The 18,381-nt window shown below is 49.0% G+C and overlaps 1 protein-coding gene across 4 annotated transcripts in view; it reads left to right on the top strand.

Moving 5' to 3' along the window:
* LOC147121722 (retinoic acid receptor RXR-gamma-A-like) overlaps window positions 1-18,381 on the top strand; it is a 387,129-nt gene that overhangs the window by 341,529 nt on the left and 27,219 nt on the right. For all 4 annotated transcript variants that reach the window (XM_085982171.1, XM_085982169.1, XM_085982172.1 and 1 more), the window contains exons 6-8: window positions 2,814-2,943; window positions 14,747-14,879; window positions 15,251-15,342. In XM_085982171.1, the coding sequence (XP_085838297.1) occupies window positions 2,814-2,943; window positions 14,747-14,879; window positions 15,251-15,342 (355 nt within the window). The remainder of the gene's footprint in view (window positions 1-2,813; window positions 2,944-14,746; window positions 14,880-15,250; window positions 15,343-18,381) is intronic.

Here is an 18,381-nt window from a genome sequence, read left to right as displayed (position 1 = left end):
GCTGGGTTGGGGAATGTCATGCTGGAATGGTGAATGCCATGCTGGAATGAGGAATGCCATGCTGGGGAATGCCGGGATGGGGAATGTCGTGATGGGGAATGTCGTGCTGGGATGGGGAAAGTCATGTTAGGATGGGGAATGTCCTGATGGGGATGGGGAATGCCGTGCTGGGATGGGGAATGCCGTGCTGGGATGGGGAATGCCGTGCTGGGATGGGGAATGCCGTGCTGGGATGGGGAATGCCGTGCTGGGATGGGGAATGCCGTGCTGGGATGGGGAATGCCGTGCTGGGATGGGGAATGTCGTGCTGGGATGGGGAATGTCCTTATGGGGATGGGGAATGCCGTGCTGGGATGGGGAATGTCGTGCTGGGGATGGGGAATGTCGTGATGGGATGTGGAATGTCGTGCTGGGATGGGGAATGTCGTGCTGGGATGGGAAATGTGATGGGATGGGGAATGTCATGATGGGGTGCTGGGATGGGGAATGTCGTGTTGGGATGGGGAATGTCATGATGGGGTGCTGGGATGGGGAATGTCATGCTGGGATGGGGAATGTCGTGCTGGGATGGGGAATGTCCTGATGGGGAATGTTGTGCTGGGATAGGGAATGTTGTGATGGCGAATTTCATGCTGGGATGGGGAATGTCGTGATGGGGAATGTCGTGCTGGGATGGGGAATGTCCTGATGGGGATGGGGAATGTCGTGCTGGGATGGGGAATGCCGTGCTGGGGATGGGGAATGCCGTGCTGGGGATGGGAAATGCCGTGCTGGGGATGGGGAATGTCGTGCTGGGGATGGGGAATGTCGTGCTGGGGATGCGGAATGCCGTGCTGGGGAATGTCGTGATTGGATGAGGAATGTCAGGATGGATGGGGAATGTCGTGCTGTGGATGGGGAATGTCAGGATGGATGGATGGGGAATGCTGTGATGTGGAATTGTCAGGATGAATGGGGAATGCCATGATGGGGAATGTCGTGATGGGGAATGCTGTGACGCGAATGGGGAATGTTGTGACGGGGTGGGGAATGCCAGGATGGGGATGGGGACTGGATGAGACTTTGATCAATGGGGAGGCGGAGATTGGGCAGGGGCACAAATAAAAGGAGGAAAGGTTTGGCAGAGTGATGGTGACCGGTGAGGGGGGTGACAGTTGAGCAGTGTAGGATGCATTAAAATAACATTACATTTTTTTAAATCTTAAAATTGGATACTCAGGAAGAGGGGGTTAAACCAGACGGTTTGCAAATACGTTTTATAATGCGAGATGGTCACGATGACGTTTGTGAGCAGGACTAGTGCGCCATCTAGTGACAACACAATGTGCAAAGATCGTGGTGCATCTGTGCCCCCTGGTGGCTGCTGTTAGGTTTACAGCTCAACCTGCCGTGAAATTTGATTGAAATGTAGCTGGCCTTACGATTGAGGGTGATGTTTCCAGTGTCGCGAGTCATCGCGGAGTGATGCAGGAAATTATACCATGCGCGAACTCACCCAATCCCAGCTTGCAATCCTCCGCACGCAAAGTTCAACGTTAATTAATATATGAGTTTCATTAGGCATCGGTCCTGCATACAGATTGTTACATAAACTCAGGATCTCGAATCTTTGGACAGAAGTCCCATCCAGCGTTAAGTCTGCCTGGTCACAAAAAAATGTTAAAGACTTACAGTTCTATAGCGCCTTTCACAACCTCGGGACGTCCCAAAGCACTTTACAGCCAATGAAGTCCTTTTGAAGTGTAGTCACTGTTGGATGGTAGAACAGGCGGCAGCCAATTTACTCACGGCAAGTTCCCGCAAACAGCAATGTGATAATGACCAGATAATCTGTTTTAATGATAAATATTGTCCAGGACATCGGGGAGAACTCCCCTGCTCTTCTTTGAAATAGTGCCATGAGAGAGCAGACAGGGCCTCAGATTAACGTCTCATCCAAAAGACGACACCTCTGACAGTGCAGCACTCCCTCAGTACTCCACTGGAAGTGTCAGCCTAGCTTTATGTGCTCAAGTCTCTGGTGTGGGTCTTGAACCCACAACTTTCTGACTCCAAGGCAAGTGTGCTACCCATTGAGCTATGACTGAGTAACTCTCAATGGTCAATCAGAGAGGCTCTTGGCTTTGTCCATGAGCAGACCACCCATTCTCTCAGGAAGCCATGAGTCCTGGAGGATTTACTTTTTCACCTTGGGAGAGGTGGGGCAATTAGCCATGAATAGATGAAGTAATAAAAAAGAGCCAACGTGCTTCTGAGAGAAGATTAGGCCTGGCGAAGCTCTCCCAGTGGGCGAGGTAGTTTAAAAAGTAAGATGAGACCGGGGCAACATGCACGGTACCATAGTGCCACCCTCAGTGGTTATCTATCCAGAGCAGACACGAGCTGCCTGCCGCATGCAGTATGAGGCAGGATCCTGTCACCGATTCCCAGTAATTGAGTTCAGACATTAGAGGGTGATTTCCCCCCACAAGTAAAAGCCTTACAACTTCTAAAGCGCTGTTGGGTAATCTGTGTGTGAGCCTGTGATCCTAATCTTACAGGAGGCACGGTCGCTTCTCGCCCCCACCCCCCAACGCTCTGCTTGCTCTCACACTCTTTTTCTGCCGGCTGGTTTCAGAGTAGCGTTTGCGAAGAGCTGGAGCCTGGACTCTCTGTTCCAGGAAGACTGCAGGGAGGGTTAAAGGGAGTTTAAAAAAACCAAAATACAACAACTGAGTAAATACTGAGATAATCAGTTTCCTTTTTTTTGTGTGAGCCATCTAATCCTGAATAACATTGCAGTGTCTCTTCATTCTACCCTTCTCCCTACTAAGTCCAACGACCCGGTCACCAATATATGCCAGGCCGCAGACAAGCAGCTCTTCACACTGGTCGAGTGGGCCAAGAGAATCCCACACTTCTCCGATCTCCCCCTCGATGATCAAGTCATTCTCCTTCGGGCAGGTGAGCTGATGTTGGAAGTCCGCAGGCATTACTCTTCATCTGATTGAGAGCTCTTGCCTGTCAGCCCCTGTGGTACGAGCATGGTGGATAATGAACGCTCGCATTAATAGAGTGCTCCATACATCCAGGGCTTTCCAGATACGTGGGCACCAAGCAGGAGCAAAGAACGGGGAGAGGAATGTGGGGGGTGAAACGTTGAACGCAGAAGGGGGAAAGGCACAGTCAAAGAGAAGAATTTCAAGGAGGCTCATGAAAATAGTGGCAAGTGGGAAGATTTAGGGAAGGAGTGCCAGAGGACAGAGACATAGTTGTTAAACATAGAGAAGAGTAAATGGGTGGGTAGAGTCCATGATAGGGTGGAGTGGACATGGTGTGCGGAAGGAGATTAAATGGGTGGGTAGAGTCCGTGATAGGGTAGAGTGGACATGGTGTGTGGAAGGAGATTAAATGGGTGTGTGGAGTCCATGATAGGGTGGAGTGGACATGGTGTGTGGAAGGAGATTAAATGGGTGGGTAGAATCCACGATAGGTAGAGTGTACATGGTGTGTGGAAGGAGATTAAATGGGTGGGTAGAGTCCATGATAGGGTGGAGTGGACATGGTGTGTGGAAGTTGATTAAATGGGTGGGTGGAGTCCATGATAGGGTAGAGTGTACATGGTGTGTGGAAGGAGATTAAATGGGTGGGTAGAGTCCGTGATAGGGTGGAGTGTACATGGTGTGTGGAAGGAGATTAAATGGGTGGGTAGAGTCCATGATAGGGTAGAGTGTACATGGTGTGTGGAAGGAGATTAAATGGGTGGGTGGAGTCAGTGATAGGGTGGAGTGGACATGGTGTGTGGAAGGAGATTAAAAATGGGTGGGGAGAGTCCATGATAGCGTGGAGTGGACATGGTGTGTGGAAGTTGATTAAATGGGTGGGTGGAGTCAGTGATAGGGTGGAGTGGACATGGTGTGTGGAAGGAGATTAAAAATGGGTGGGTAGAGTCCGTGATAGGGTGGAGTGGACATGGTGTGTGGAAGGAGATTAAATGGGTGTGTGGAGTCCATGATAGGGTGGAGTGGACATGGTGTGTGGAAGGAGATTAAATGGGTGGGTAGAGTCCATGATAGGGTGGAGTGTACACGGTGTGTGGAAGGAGATTAAATGGGTGGGTAGAGTCCATGATAGGGTGGAGTGTACACGGTGTGTGGAAGGAGATTAAATGGGTGGGTAGAGTCCATGATAGGGTGGAGTGGACATGGTGTGTGGAAGGAGATTAAATGGGTGGGTAGAGTCCGTGATAGGGTGGAGTGGACATGGTGTGTGGAAGGAGATTAAATGGGTGGGTAGAGTCCGTGATAGGGTGGAGTGGACATGGTGTGTGGAAGGAGATTAAATGGGTGGGTGGATTCAGTGATAGCGTAGAGTGTACCTGGTGTGTGGAAGGAGATTAAATGGGTGGGTAGAGTCCATGATAGCGTGGAGTGGACATGGTGTGTGGAAGGAGATTAAATGGGTGGGTGGAGTCCATGATAGGGTGGAGTGTACATGGTGTGTGGAAGGAGATTAAATGCGTGGGTGGAGTCCATGATAGGGTGGAGTGGACATGTTGTGTGGAAGGAGATTAAATGGGTGGGTAGAGTCCATGATAGGGTGGAGTGTACATGGGGTGTGGAAGGAGATTAAATGCGTGGGTGGAGTCCATGATAGGGTGGAGTGGACATGGTGTGTGGAAGGAGATTAAATGGGTGGGTAGAGTCCATGATAGGGTAGAGTGTACATGGTGTGTGGAAGGAGATTAAATGGGTGGGTAGAGTCCGTGATAGGGTGGAGTGGACTTGGTGTGTGGAAGTTGATTAAATGGGTGGGTGGAGTCAGTGATAGGGTGGAGTGGACATGGTGTGTGGAAGGAGATTAAAAATGGGTGGGTAGAGTCCATGATAGCGTGGAGTGTACATGGTGTGTGGAAGGAGATTAAATGGGTGTGTGGAGTCCATGATAGGGTGGAGTGGACATGGTGTGTGGAAGGAGATTAAATGGGTGGGTAGAGTCCATGATAGGGTGGAGTGGACATGGTGTGTGGAAGGAGATTAAATGGGTGGGTCGAATCCATGATAGGTAGAGTGTACATGGTGTGTGGAAGGAGATTAAATGGGTGGGTAGAGTCCATGATAGGGTGGAGTGGACATGGTGTGTGGAAGGAGATTAAATGGGTGGGTAGAGTCCATGATAGGGTGGAGTGGACATGGTGTGTGGAAGGAGATTAAATGGGTGGGTGGAGTCCATGATAGGGTAGAGTGTACATGGTGTGTGGAAGGAGATTAAATGGGTGGGTGGAGTGTACATGGTGTGTGGAAGGAGATTAAATGGGTGGGTACTGTCCATGATAGGGTAGAGTGTACATGGTGTGCGGAAGGAGATTAAATGGGTGGGTGGAGTCCATGATAGGGTAGAGTGGACATGGTGTGTGGAAGGAGATTAAATGGGTGGGTCGAGTCCGTGATAGGGTAGAGTGGACATGGTGTGTGGAAGGAGATTAAATGGGTGGGTAGAGTCCATGATAGGGTGGAGTGTACATGGTGTGTGGAAGGAGATTAAATGGGTGGGTGGAGTCCATGATAGGGTGGAGTGTACATGGTGTGTGGAAGGAGATTAAATGGGTGGGTAGAGTCCATGATAGGGTGGAGTGTACATGGTGTGTGGAAGGAGATTAAATGGGTCGGTAGAGTTCATGATAGGGTGGAGTGTACATGGTGTGTGGAAGGAGATTAAATGGGTGGGTAGAGTCCATGATAGGGTGGAGTGGACATGGTGTGTGGAAGGAGATTAAATGGGTGGGTAGAGTCCATGATAGGGTGGAGTGGACATGGTGTGTGGAAGGAGATTAAATGGGTGGGTAGAGTCCATGATAGGGTGGAGTGGACATGGTGTGTGGAAGGAGATTAAATGGGTGGGTGGAGTCCATGATAGGTTGGATGGACATGGTGTGTGGAAGGAGATTAAATGGGTGGGTAGAGTCCATGATAGGGTGGAGTGTACATGGTGTGTGGAAGGAGATTAAATGGGTGGGTGGAGTCTGTGATAGGGTGGAGTGTACATGGTGTGTGGAAGGAGATTAAATGGGTGGGTCGAGTCCATGATAGGGTGGAGTGGACATGGTGTGTGGAAGGAGATTAAATGGGTGGGTGGAGTCCATGATAGGGTGGAGTGGACATGGTGTGTGGAAGGAGATTAAATGGGTGGGTCGAGTCCGTGATAGGGTGGAGTGGACATGGTGTGTGGAAGGAGATTAAATGGGTGGGTAGAGTCCATGATAGGGTGGAGTGTACATGGTGTGTGGAAGGAGATTAAATGGGTGGGTGGAGTCCATGATAGGGTAGAGTGTACATGGTGTGTGGAAGGAGATTAAATGGGTGGGTAGAGTCCATGATAGGGTGGAGTGTACATGGTGTGTGGAAGGAGATTAAATGGGTGGGTAGAGTCCATGATAGGGCAGAGTGTACATGGTGTGTGGAAGGAGATTAAATGGGTGGGTAGAGTCCATGATAGGGTGGAGTGGACATGGTGTGTGGAAGGAGATTAAATGGGTGGGTGGAGTCAGTGATAGGGTGGAGTGGACATGGTGTGTGGAAGGAGATTAAATGGGTGGGTAGAGTCCATGATAGCGTGGAGTGTACATGGTGTGTGGGAGGAGATTAAATGGGTGGGTAGAGTCCATGATAGGGTGGAGTGGACATGGTGCGTGGAAGGAGATTAAATGGGTGGGTAGAATCCATGATAGGTAGAGTGTACATGTTGTGTGGAAGGAGATTAAATGGGTGGGTAGAGTCCATGATAGGGCAGAGTGTACATGGTGTGTGGAAGGAGATTAAATGGGTGGGTAGAGTCCATGATAGGGTGGAGTGGACATGGTGTGTGGAAGGAGATTAAATGGGTGGGTAGAGTCCATGATAGGGTGGAGTGTACATGGTGTGTGGAAGGAGATTAAGTGGGTGGGTAGAGTCCGTGATAGGGTGGAGTGGACTTGGTGTGTGGAAGTTGATTAAATGGGTGGGTGGAGTCAGTGATAGGGTGGAGTGGACATGGTGTGTGGAAGGAGATTAAAAATGGGTGGGTAGAGTCCATGATAGCGTGGAGTGTACATGGTGTGTGGAAGGAGATTAAATGGGTGGGTAGAGTCCATGATAGGGTGGAGTGGACATGGTGTGTGGAAGGAGATTAAATGGGTGGGTAGAGTCCATGATAGGGTGGAGTGTGAATGGTGTGTGGAAGGAGATTAAATGGGTGGGTAGAGTCCATGATAGGGTGGAGTGGACATGGTGTGTGGAAGGAGATTAAATGGGTGGGTGGAGTCCATGATAGGGTAGAGTGTACATGGTGTGTGGAAGGAGATTAAATGGGTGGGTAGAGTCCATGATAGGGTGGAGTGGACATGGTGTGTGGAAGGAGATTAAATGGGTGGGTGGAGTCCATGATAGGTTGGATGGACATGGTGTGTGGAAGGAGATTAAATGGGTGGGTAGAGTCCATGATAGGGTGGAGTGTACATGGTGTGTGGAAGGAGATTAAATGGGTGGGTGGAGTCTGTGATAGGGTGGAGTGTACATGGTGTGTGGAAGGAGATTAAATGGGTGGGTAGAGTCCATGATAGGGTGGAGTGTACATGGTGTGTGGAAGGAGATTAAATGGGTGGGTGGAGTCCATGATAGGGTAGAGTGTACATGGTGTGTGGAAGGAGATTAAATGGGTGGGTAGAGTCCATGATAGGGCGGAGTGTACATGGTGTGTGGAAGGAGATTAAATGGGTGGGTAGAGTCCATGATAGGGCAGAGTGTACATGATGTGTGGAAGGAGATTAAATGGGTGGGTAGAGTCCATGATAGGGTGGAGTGGACATGGTGTGTGGAAGGAGATTAAATGGGTGGGTGGAGTCAGTGATAGGGTGGAGTGGACATGGTGTGTGGAAGGAGATTAAATGGGTGGGTAGAGTCCATGATAGGTAGAGTGTACATGGTGTGTGGAAGGAGATTAAATGGGTGGGTGGAGTCCATGATAGGGTAGAGTGTACATGGTGTGTGGAAGGAGATTAAATGGGTGGGTAGAGTCCATGATAGGGTGGAGTGTACATGGTGTGTGGAAGGAGATTAAATGGGTGGGTAGAGTCCATGATAGGGCAGAGTGTACATGGTGTGTGGAAGGAGATTAAATGGGTGGGTAGAGTCCATGATAGGGTGGAGTGGACATGGTGTGTGGAAGGAGATTAAATGGGTGGGTGGAGTCAGTGATAGGGTGGAGTGGACATGGTGTGTGGCAGGAGATTAAATGGGTGGGTAGAGTCCATGATAGCGTGGAGTGTACATGGTGTGTGGGAGGAGATTAAATGGGTGGGTAGAGTCCATGATAGCGTGGAGTGTACATGGTGTGTGGAAGGAGATTAAATGGGTGGGTAGAATCCATGATAGGTAGAGTGTACATGTTGTGTGGAAGGAGATTAAATGGGTGGGTAGAGTCCATGATAGGGCAGAGTGTACATGGTGTGTGGAAGGGGATTAAATGGGTGGGTAGAGTCCATGATAGGGTGGAGTGGACATGGTGTGTGGAAGGAGATTAAATGGGTGGGTCGAGTCCATGATAGGGTGGAGTGGACATGGTGTGTGGAAGGAGATTAAGTGGGTGGGTAGAGTCCGTGATAGGGTGGAGTGGACTTGGTGTGTGGAAGGAGATTAAATGGGTGGGTGGAGTCCATGATAGGGTAGAGTGTACATGGTGTGTGGAAGGAGATTAAATGGGTGGGTAGAGTCTATGTTAGGGTGGCGTGTACATGGTGTGTGGAAGGAGATTAAATGGGTGGGTAGTGTCCATGATAGGGTAGAGTGTACATGGTGTGCGGAAGGAGATTAAATGGGTGGCTGGAGTCCATGATAGGGTGGAGTGTACATAGTGTGTGGAAGGAGATTAAATGGGTGGGTCGAGTCCGTGATAGGGTAGAGTGGACATGGTGTGTGGAAGGAGATTAAATGGGTGGGTAGAGTCCATGATAGGGTGGAGTGTACATGGTGTGTGGAAGGAGATTAAATGGGTGGGTGGAGTCCATGATAGGGTGGAGTGTACATGGTGTGTGGAAGGAGATTAAATGGGTGGGTAGAGTCCATGATAGGGTGGAGTGTACATGGTGTGTGGAAGGAGATTAAATGGGTCGGTAGAGTTCATGATAGGGTGGAGTGTACATGGTGTGTGGAAGGAGATTAAATGGGTGGGTAGAGTCCATGATAGGGTGGAGTGGACATGGTGTGTGGAAGGAGATTAAATGGGTGGGTAGAGTCCATGATAGGGTAGAGTGGACATGGTGTGTGGAAGGAGATTAAATGGGTGGGTAGAGTCCATGATAGGGTGGAGTGGACATGGTGTGTGGAAGGAGATTAAATGGGTGGGTGGAGTCCATGATAGGTTGGATGGACATGGTGTGTGGAAGGAGATTAAATGGGTGGGTAGAGTCCATGATAGGGTGGAGTGTACATGGTGTGTGGAAGGAGATTAAATGGGTGGGTGGAGTCTGTGATAGGGTGGAGTGTACATGGTGTGTGGAAGGAGATTAAATGGGTGGGTCGAGTCCATGATAGGGTGGAGTGGACATGGTGTGTGGAAGGAGATTAAATGGGTGGGTGGAGTCCATGATAGGGTGGAGTGGACATGGTGTGTGGAAGGAGATTAAATGGGTGGGTCGAGTCCGTGATAGGGTGGAGTGGACATGGTGTGTGGAAGGAGATTAAATGGGTGGGTAGAGTCCATGATAGGGTGGAGTGTACATGGTGTGTGGAAGGAGATTAAATGGGTGGGTGGAGTCCATGATAGGGTAGAGTGTTCATGGTGTGTGGAAGGAGATTAAATGGGTGGGTAGAGTCCATGATAGGGTGGAGTGTACATGGTGTGTGGAAGGAGATTAAATGGGTGGGTAGAGTCCATGATAGGGCAGAGTGTACATGGTGTGTGGAAGGAGATTAAATGGGTGGGTAGAGTCCATGATAGGGTGGAGTGTACATGGTGTGTGGAAGGAGATTAAATGGGTGGGTGGAGTCAGTGATAGGGTAGAGTGGACATGGTGTGTGGAAGGAGATTAAATGGGTGGGTGGAGTCAGTGATAGGGTAGAGTGGACATGGTGTGTGGAAGGAGATTAAATGGGTGGGTGGAGTCAGTGATAGGGTAGAGTGGACATGGTGTGTGGAAGGAGATTAAATGGGTGGGTCGAGCCCATGATAGGGTGGAGTGGACATGGTGTGTGGAAGGAGATTATATGGGTGGGTCGAGTCCGTGATAGGGTGGAGTGGACATGGTGTGTGGAAGGAGATTAAATGGGTGGGTAGAGTCCATGATAGGGTGGAGTGTACATGGTGTGTGGAAGGAGATTAAATGGGTGGGTGGAGTCAGTGATAGGGTGGAGTGGACATGGTGTGTGGAAGGAGATTAAATGGGTGGGTCGAGTTTATGATAGGGTGGAGTGGACATGGTGTGTGGAAGGAGATTAAATGGGTGGGTGGAGTCCATGATAGGGTGGAGTGGACATGGTGTGTGGAAGGAGATTAAATGGGTGGGTCGAGTCCGTGATAGGGTGGAGTGGACATGGTGTGTGGAAGGAGATTAAATGGGTGGGTAGAGTCCATGATAGGGTGGAGTGTACATGGTGTGTGGAAGGAGATTAAATGGGTGGGTGGAGTCCATGATAGGGTAGAGTGTACATGGTGTGTGGAAGGAGGTTAAATGGGTGGGTAGAGTCCATGATAGGGTGGAGTGTACATGGTGTGTGGAAGGAGATTAAATGGGTGGGTAGAGTCCATGATAGGGCAGAGTGTACATGGTGTGTGGAAGGAGATTAAATGGGTGGGTGGAGTCAGTGATAGGGTGGAGTGGACATGGTGTGTGGAAGGAGATTAAATGGGTGGGTAGAGTCCATGATAGGGTGGAGTGGACATGGTGTGTGGAAGGAGATTAAATGGGTGGGTGGAGTCAGTGATAGGGTGGAGTGGACATGGTGTGTGGAAGGAGATTAAATGGGTGGGAAGAGTCCATGATAGCGTGGAGTGTACATGGTGTGTGGGAGGAGATTAAATGGGTGGGTAGAGTCCATGATAGGGTGGAGTGGACATGGTGCGTGGAAGGAGATTAAATGGGTGGGTAGAATCCATGATAGGTAGAGTGTACATGGTGTGTGGAAGGAGATTAAATGGGTGGGTGGAGTCCATGATAGGGTAGAGTGTACATGGTGTGTGGAAGGAGATTAAATGGGTGGGTAGAGTCCATGATAGGGTGGAGTGTACATGGTGTGTGGAAGGAGATTAAATGGGTGGGTAGAGTCCATGATAGGGCAGAGTGTACATGGTGTGTGGAAGGAGATTAAATGGGTGGGTAGAGTCCATGATAGGGTGGAGTGGACATGGTGTGTGGAAGGAGATTAAATGGGTGGGTGGAGTCAGTGATAGGGTGGAGTGGACATGGTGTGTGGGAGGAGATTAAATGGGTGGGTAGAGTCCATGATAGGGTGGAGTGGACATGGTGCGTGGAAGGAGATTAAATGGGTGGGTAGAATCCATGATAGGTAGAGTGTACATGTTGTGTGGAAGGAGATTAAATGGGTGGGTAGAGTCCATGATAGGGCAGAGTGTACATGGTGTGTGGAAGGAGATTAAATGGGTGGGTAGAGTCCATGATAGGGTGGAGTGGACATGGTGTGTGGAAGGAGATTAAATGGGTGGGTCGAGTCCATGATAGGGTGGAGTGGACATGGTGTGTGGAAGGAGATTAAGTGGGTGGGTAGAGTCCGTGATAGGGTGGAGTGGACTTGGTGTGTGGAAGTTGATTAAATGGGTGGGTGGAGTCAGTGATAGGGTGGAGTGGACATGGTGTGTGGAAGGAGATTAAAAATGGGTGGGTAGAGTCCATGATAGCGTGGAGTGTACATGGTGTGTGGAAGGAGATTAAATGGGTGTGTGGAGTCCATGATAGGGTGGAGTGGACATGGTGTGTGGAAGGAGATTAAATGGGTGGGTAGAGTCCATGATAGGGTGGAGTGGACATGGTGTGTGGAAGGAGATTAAATGGGTGGGTAGAATCCATGATAGGTAGAGTGTACATAGTGTGTGGAAGGAGATTAAATGGGTGGGTAGAGTCCATGATAGGGTGGAGTGGACATGGTGTGTGGAAGGAGATTAAATGGGTGGGTAGAGTCCATGATAGGGTGGAGTGTGAATGGTGTGTGGAAGGAGATTAAATGGGTGGGTGGAGTCCATGATAGGGTGGAGTGGACATGGTGTGTGGAAGGAGATTAAATGGGTGGGTAGAGTCCATGATAGGGTGGAGTGGACATGGTGTGTGGAAGGAGATTAAATGGGTGGGTGGAGTCCATGATAGGGTAGAGTGTACATGGTGTGTGGAAGGAGATTAAATGGGTGGGTAGAGTCTACGATAGGGTGGAGTGTACATGGTGTGTGGAAGGAGATTAAATGGGTGGGTAGTGTCCATGATAGGGTAGAGTGTACATGGTGTGCGGAAGGAGATTAAATGGGTGGGTGGAGTCCATGATAGGGTAGAGTGGACATGGTGTGCGGAAGGAGATTAAATGGGTGGGTCGAGTCCGTGATCGGGTAGAGTGGACATGGTGTGTGGAAGGAGATTAAATGGGTGGGTAGAGTCCATGATAGGGTGGAGTGTACATGGTGTGTGGAAGGAGATTAAATGGGTGGGTGGAGTCCATGATAGGGTGGAGTGTACATGGTGTGTGGAAGGAGATTAAATGGGTGGGTAGAGTCCATGATAGGGTGGAGTGTACATGGTGTGTGGAAGGAGATTAAATGGGTCGGTAGAGTTCATGATAGGGTGGAGTGTACATGGTGTGTGGAAGGAGATTAAATGGGTGGGTAGAGTCCATGATAGGGTGGAGTGGACATGGTGTGTGGAAGGAGATTAAATGGGTGGGTAGAGTCCATGATAGGGTAGAGTGGACATGGTGTGTGGAAGGAGATTAAATGGGTGGGTAGAGTCCATGATAGGGTGGAGTGGACATGGTGTGTGGAAGGAGATTAAATGGGTGGGTGGAGTCCATGATAGGTTGGATGGACATGGTGTGTGGAAGGAGATTAAATGGGTGGGTAGAGTCCATGATAGGGTGGAGTGTACATGGTGTGTGGAAGGAGATTAAATGGGTGGGTGGAGTCTGTGATAGGGTGGAGTGTACATGGTGTGTGGAAGGAGATTAAATGGGTGGGTCGAGTCCATGATAGGGTGGAGTGGACATGGTGTGTGGAAGGAGATTAAATGGGTGGGTGGAGTCCATGATAGGGTGGAGTGGACATGGTGTGTGGAAGGAGATTAAATGGGTGGGTCGAGTCCGTGATAGGGTGGAGTGGACATGGTGTGTGGAAGGAGATTAAATGGGTGGGTAGAGTCCGTGATAGGGTGGAGTGTACATGGTGTGTGGAAGGAGATTAAATGGGTGGGTGGAGTCCATGATAGGGTAGAGTGTACATGGTGTGTGGAAGGAGATTAAATGGGTGGGTAGAGTCCATGATAGGGCAGAGTGTACATGGTGTGTGGAAGGAGATTAAATGGGTGGGTAGAGTCCATGATAGGGTGGAGTGGACATGGTGTGTGGAAGGAGATTAAATGGGTGGGTGGAGTCCATGATAGCGTGGAGTGTACATGGTGTGTGGGAGGAGATTAAATGGGTGGGTAGAGTCCATGATAGGGTGGAGTGGACATGGTGCGTGGAAGGAGATTAAATGGGTGGGTAGAATCCATGATAGGTAGAGTGTACATGTTGTGTGGAAGGAGATTAAATGGGTGGGTAGAGTCCATGATAGGGCGGAGTGGACATGGTGTGTGGAAGGAGATTAAATGGGTGGGTAGAGTCCATGATAGGGTGGAGTGTACATGGTGTGTGGAAGGAGATTAAATGGGTAAGTAGAGTCCATGATAGGGTAGAGTGGACATGGTGTGTGGGAGGAGATTAAATGGGTGGGTAGAGTCCGTGATAGGGTGGAGTGTACATGGTGTGTGGAAGGAGTTTAAATGGGTGGGTGGAGTCAGTGATAGGGTGGAGTGTACATGGTGTGTGGAAGCAGATTAAATGGGTGGGTGGAGTCCATGATAGGGTGGAGTGTACATGGTGTGTGGGAGGAGATTAAATGGGTGGGTAGAGTCCGTGATAGGGTGGAGTGTACATGGTGTGTGGAAGGAGATTAAATGGGTGGGTAGAGTCCATGATAGGGTAGAGTGGACATAGTGTGTGGAAGGAGATTAAATGGGTGGGTAGAGTCCATGATAGGGCAGAGTGTACATGGTGTGTGGAAGGAGATTAAATGGGTGGGTAGAGTCCATGATAGGGTGGAGTGGACATGGTGTGTGGAAGGAGATTAAATGGGTGGGTAGAGCCCATGATAGGTAGAGTGTACATGGTGTGTGGAAGGAGATTAAATGGGTGGGTAGAGTCCGTGATAGGGTGGAGTGTACATGGTGTGTGGAAGGAGATTAAATGGGTGGGTAGAGTCCATGATAGGGTGGAGTGTACATGGTGTGTGGAAGGAGATTAAATGGGTGGGTGGAGTCAGTGATAGGGTAGAGTGGACATGGTGTGTGGAAGGAGATTAAATGGGTGGGTGGAGTCAGTGATTGGGTAGAGTGGACATGGTGTGTGGAAGGAGATTAAATGGGTGGGTAGAGTTAATTAGATTGTCTCTGGAAGGGGTGGGACTCAATGTTTGATGCAGCAAAATGAGAAGTGGTTTATTCTGTGTGGAGTGGGAGGATCACTCGGTGCCTTTTCTTGTGCAGGCTGGAATGAGCTGCTCATCGCTTCATTCTCACATCGCTCGATCTCGGTGAAGGATGGCATCCTCCTAGCTACGGGATTGCACGTTCACCGCAGTAGTGCCCACAGCGCTGGCGTGGGCTCCATATTCGACAGGTACAGAAATTACTTGTGATTATCTTGTATTCTCTGCACCCCCCACCCCCCGAATGTGCTGTCTGTCACGGTGCGGTACCACAGACTCAGGCAGACCCCCAAGTGGCCCTCCTTTGCGCTGTGTGAGACTCAGCAGTGTCAGCAGGCATTTCATCTCGGGAAGGCATCACCGTCAAGGCCATTCAGGTCCTCGCCCGAGGTCAACGTGTGAACATTCCAGCAGGAGGTTACTGGATGGCTTTTAGGGGTTTGAACCCTGGAGAGTTTACAAATTGAGGCATTGGCAGCCAATGTAGGTCAGCGAGCAGAGGGGTGAAGGGACCCGGAGTAAGTTCAAGGCATTAACTGTTTTTCCTTCTATGCCCTGATAGAGTTCTGACAGAATTGGTTTCTAAGATGAAAGACATGCAGATGGATAAGACAGAGCTGGGGTGCCTGAGAGCCATCGTTCTCTTCAATCCAGGTATGGCCTGCACCATGTCGTGCTAATGTGGGTTTCATTGCTAGAGAGATCTGGGCCAAAACAGACCAGCCTGAACTCTGATAACATGCAAACCTGTGTGTGGTGAAATGCTAACTTTGGATCAGGGATCTGTAGCTTGAAAGGAACCAGCTTTCACATCTTGGTCGCGTGACCCATTGAACCGCTCATTCAGCCATTTGATGCAGATCGCACACTGAGTACATCCTATCAATGTACACTGAAGGGATGAGGCAGCACCTAGCAATGTTCCCTCTTACTTTTTTTTGGGTGCGCTGTCCCTTTAAGTAGCTGTGCGGCCCATTCAAATTTCCGCGCATGGGTTATTTCTCCTGTATCAAAGCTGATGAGCAGCCTGGGCGGGACCTCCAGATCACCGCGTAGCTGCACAGGTTAGCGGGAGCGTTGCCGCCTGTTAAACACTGGGATAGGGTCATTTTGGGAATGTTATAACCCAATGAGTACTGGGTAGAGGTTTGTTCCATAAGGATTCCATACAGTGGCAATGAATGGGAAGGGGTTTGATACATTGGGATTCTATATAATGGGAATGAATGGGGTTGGAATTGGTCCATTGAATTTACATACACTGGGAGTGAATGGGGAGAGATTTGGTCCATTGAATTTACATACACTGGGAGTGAATGGGGAGGGATTTGGTCCATTGAATTTACATACAGTGGGAGTGAATGGGGAGGGATTTGGGCCATTGAATTTACATACACTGGGAGTGAATGGGGAGAGAGTTGGTCCATTGAATTTACATACAGTGGGTGTGAATGGGGAGAGATTTGGTCCATTGAATTTACATACACTGGGAGTGAATGGGGAGAGATTTGGTCCATTGAATTTACATACAGTGGGTGTGAATGGGGAGAGATTTGGTCCATTGAATTTACATACACTGGGAGTGAATGGGGAGGGATTTGTTCCATTGAATTTACATTCACTGGGAGTGAATGGGGAGGGATTTGGTCCATTGAATTTACATAAACTGGGTGTGAATGGGGAGGGATTTGGTCCATTGAATTTACATACAGTGGGAGTGAATGGGGAGGGATTTGGTGCATTGAATTTACATAGTGGGTGTGAATGGGGAGGGATTTGGTCCATTGAATTTACATACAGTGGGTGTGAATGGGGAGGGATTTGGTCCATTGAATTTACATACACTGGGAGTGAATGGGGAGGGATTTGGTCCATTGAATTTACATACACTGGGAGTGAATGGGGAGGGATTTGGTCCATTGAATTTACATACATTGGGTGTGAATGGGGAGGGATTTGGTCCATTGAATTTACATGCAGTGGGAGTGAATGGGGAGGGATTTGGTCCATTGAATTTACATACACTGGAAGTGAATGGGGAGGGATTCGGTCCATTGAATTTACATACAGTGGGTGTAAATGGGGCGGGGTTTGGTCCATTGAATTTACATACACTGGGAGTGAATGGGGAGGGATTTGGTCCATTGAATTTACGTACACGGAGTGAATGGGGAGGGATTTGGTCCATTGAATTTACATAAAGTGGGAGTGAATGGGGAGGGATTTGGTCCATTGAATTTACATACACTGGGAGTGAATGGGGAGGGATTTGGTCCATTGAATTTACATACACTGGGTGTAAATGGGGAGGGGTTTGGTCCATTGAATTTACATAGTGGGTGTGAATGGGGAGGGATTTGGTCCATTGAATTTACATACAGTGGGAGTGAATAGGGAGGGATTTGGTCCATTGAATTTACATAAACTGGGTGTGAATGGGGAGGGATTTGGTCCATTGAATTTACATACAGTGGGAGTGAATGGGGAGGGATTTGGTGCATTGAATTTACATACACTGGGAGAGAATGGGGAGGGATTTGGTGCATTGAATTTACATACAGTGGGTGTGAATGGGGAGGGATTTGGTCCATTGAATTTACATACACTGGGAGTGAATGGGGAGAGATTTGGTCCATTGAATTTACATACAGTGGGAGTGAATGGGGAGGGATTTGGTCCATTGAATTTACATACAGTGGGAGTGAATGGGGAGGGATTTGGTCCATTGAATTTACATACACGGTGTAAATGGGGAGGGGTTTGGTCCATTGAATTTACATACACTGGGAGTGAATGGGGAGGATTTGGTCCATTGAATTTAGATACACTGGGTGTGAATGGGGAGGGATTTGGTCCATTGAATTAACGTACAGTGGGTGTGAATGAGGAGGGATTTGGTCCATTGAATTTACAGACACTGGGTGTGAATGGGGAGGGATTTGGGCCATTGAATTTAAATACACGGTGTGAATGGGGAGGGATTTGGTCCATTGAATTTACATACAGTGGGAGTGAATGGGGAGGGATTTGGTCCATTGAATTTACATACACTGGGTGTAAATGGGGTGGGATTTGGTCCTTTGAATTTAAATACACGGTGTGAATGGGGAGGGATTTGGTCCATTGAATTTACATACAGTGGGAGTGAATGGGGAGGGATTTGGTCCATTGAATTTACATACACTGGGAGTGAATGGGGAGGGATTGGTCCATTGAATTTACATACAGTGGGTGTGAATGGGGAGGGATTTGGTCCATTGAATTTACATACAGTGGGTGTGAATGGGGAGGGATTTGGTCCATTGAATTTACATACATTGGGTGTGAAAGGGGAGAGATTTGGTCCATTGAATTTACATACAGTGGGAGTGAATGGGGAGGGATTTGGTCCATTGAATTTACATACACTGCGACTAAATGGGGAGGGATTTGGTCCATTGAATTTACATACACTGGGAGTGAATGGGGAGGGATTTGGTCCACTGAATTTACATACAGTGGGAGTGAATGGGGAGGGATTTGGTCCATTGAATTTACATGCACTGCGACTAAATGGGGAGGGATTTGGTCCATTGAATTTACATACACTGGGAGTGAATGAGGAGGGATTTGGTCCTTTGAATTTACATACAGTGGGAGTGAATGGGGAGGGATTTGGTCCATTGAATTTACATACACTGGGTGTGAATGGGG

This window comes from Somniosus microcephalus, chromosome 3 (genome assembly GCF_052327205.1).
Source record: "Somniosus microcephalus isolate GS21.2 chromosome 3, FLI_Smic_1.0, whole genome shotgun sequence".
Classification (NCBI taxonomy): Eukaryota; Metazoa; Chordata; class Chondrichthyes; order Squaliformes; family Somniosidae; genus Somniosus; species Somniosus microcephalus.
This window is presented reverse-complemented; position numbering and strand designations above follow the sequence as displayed.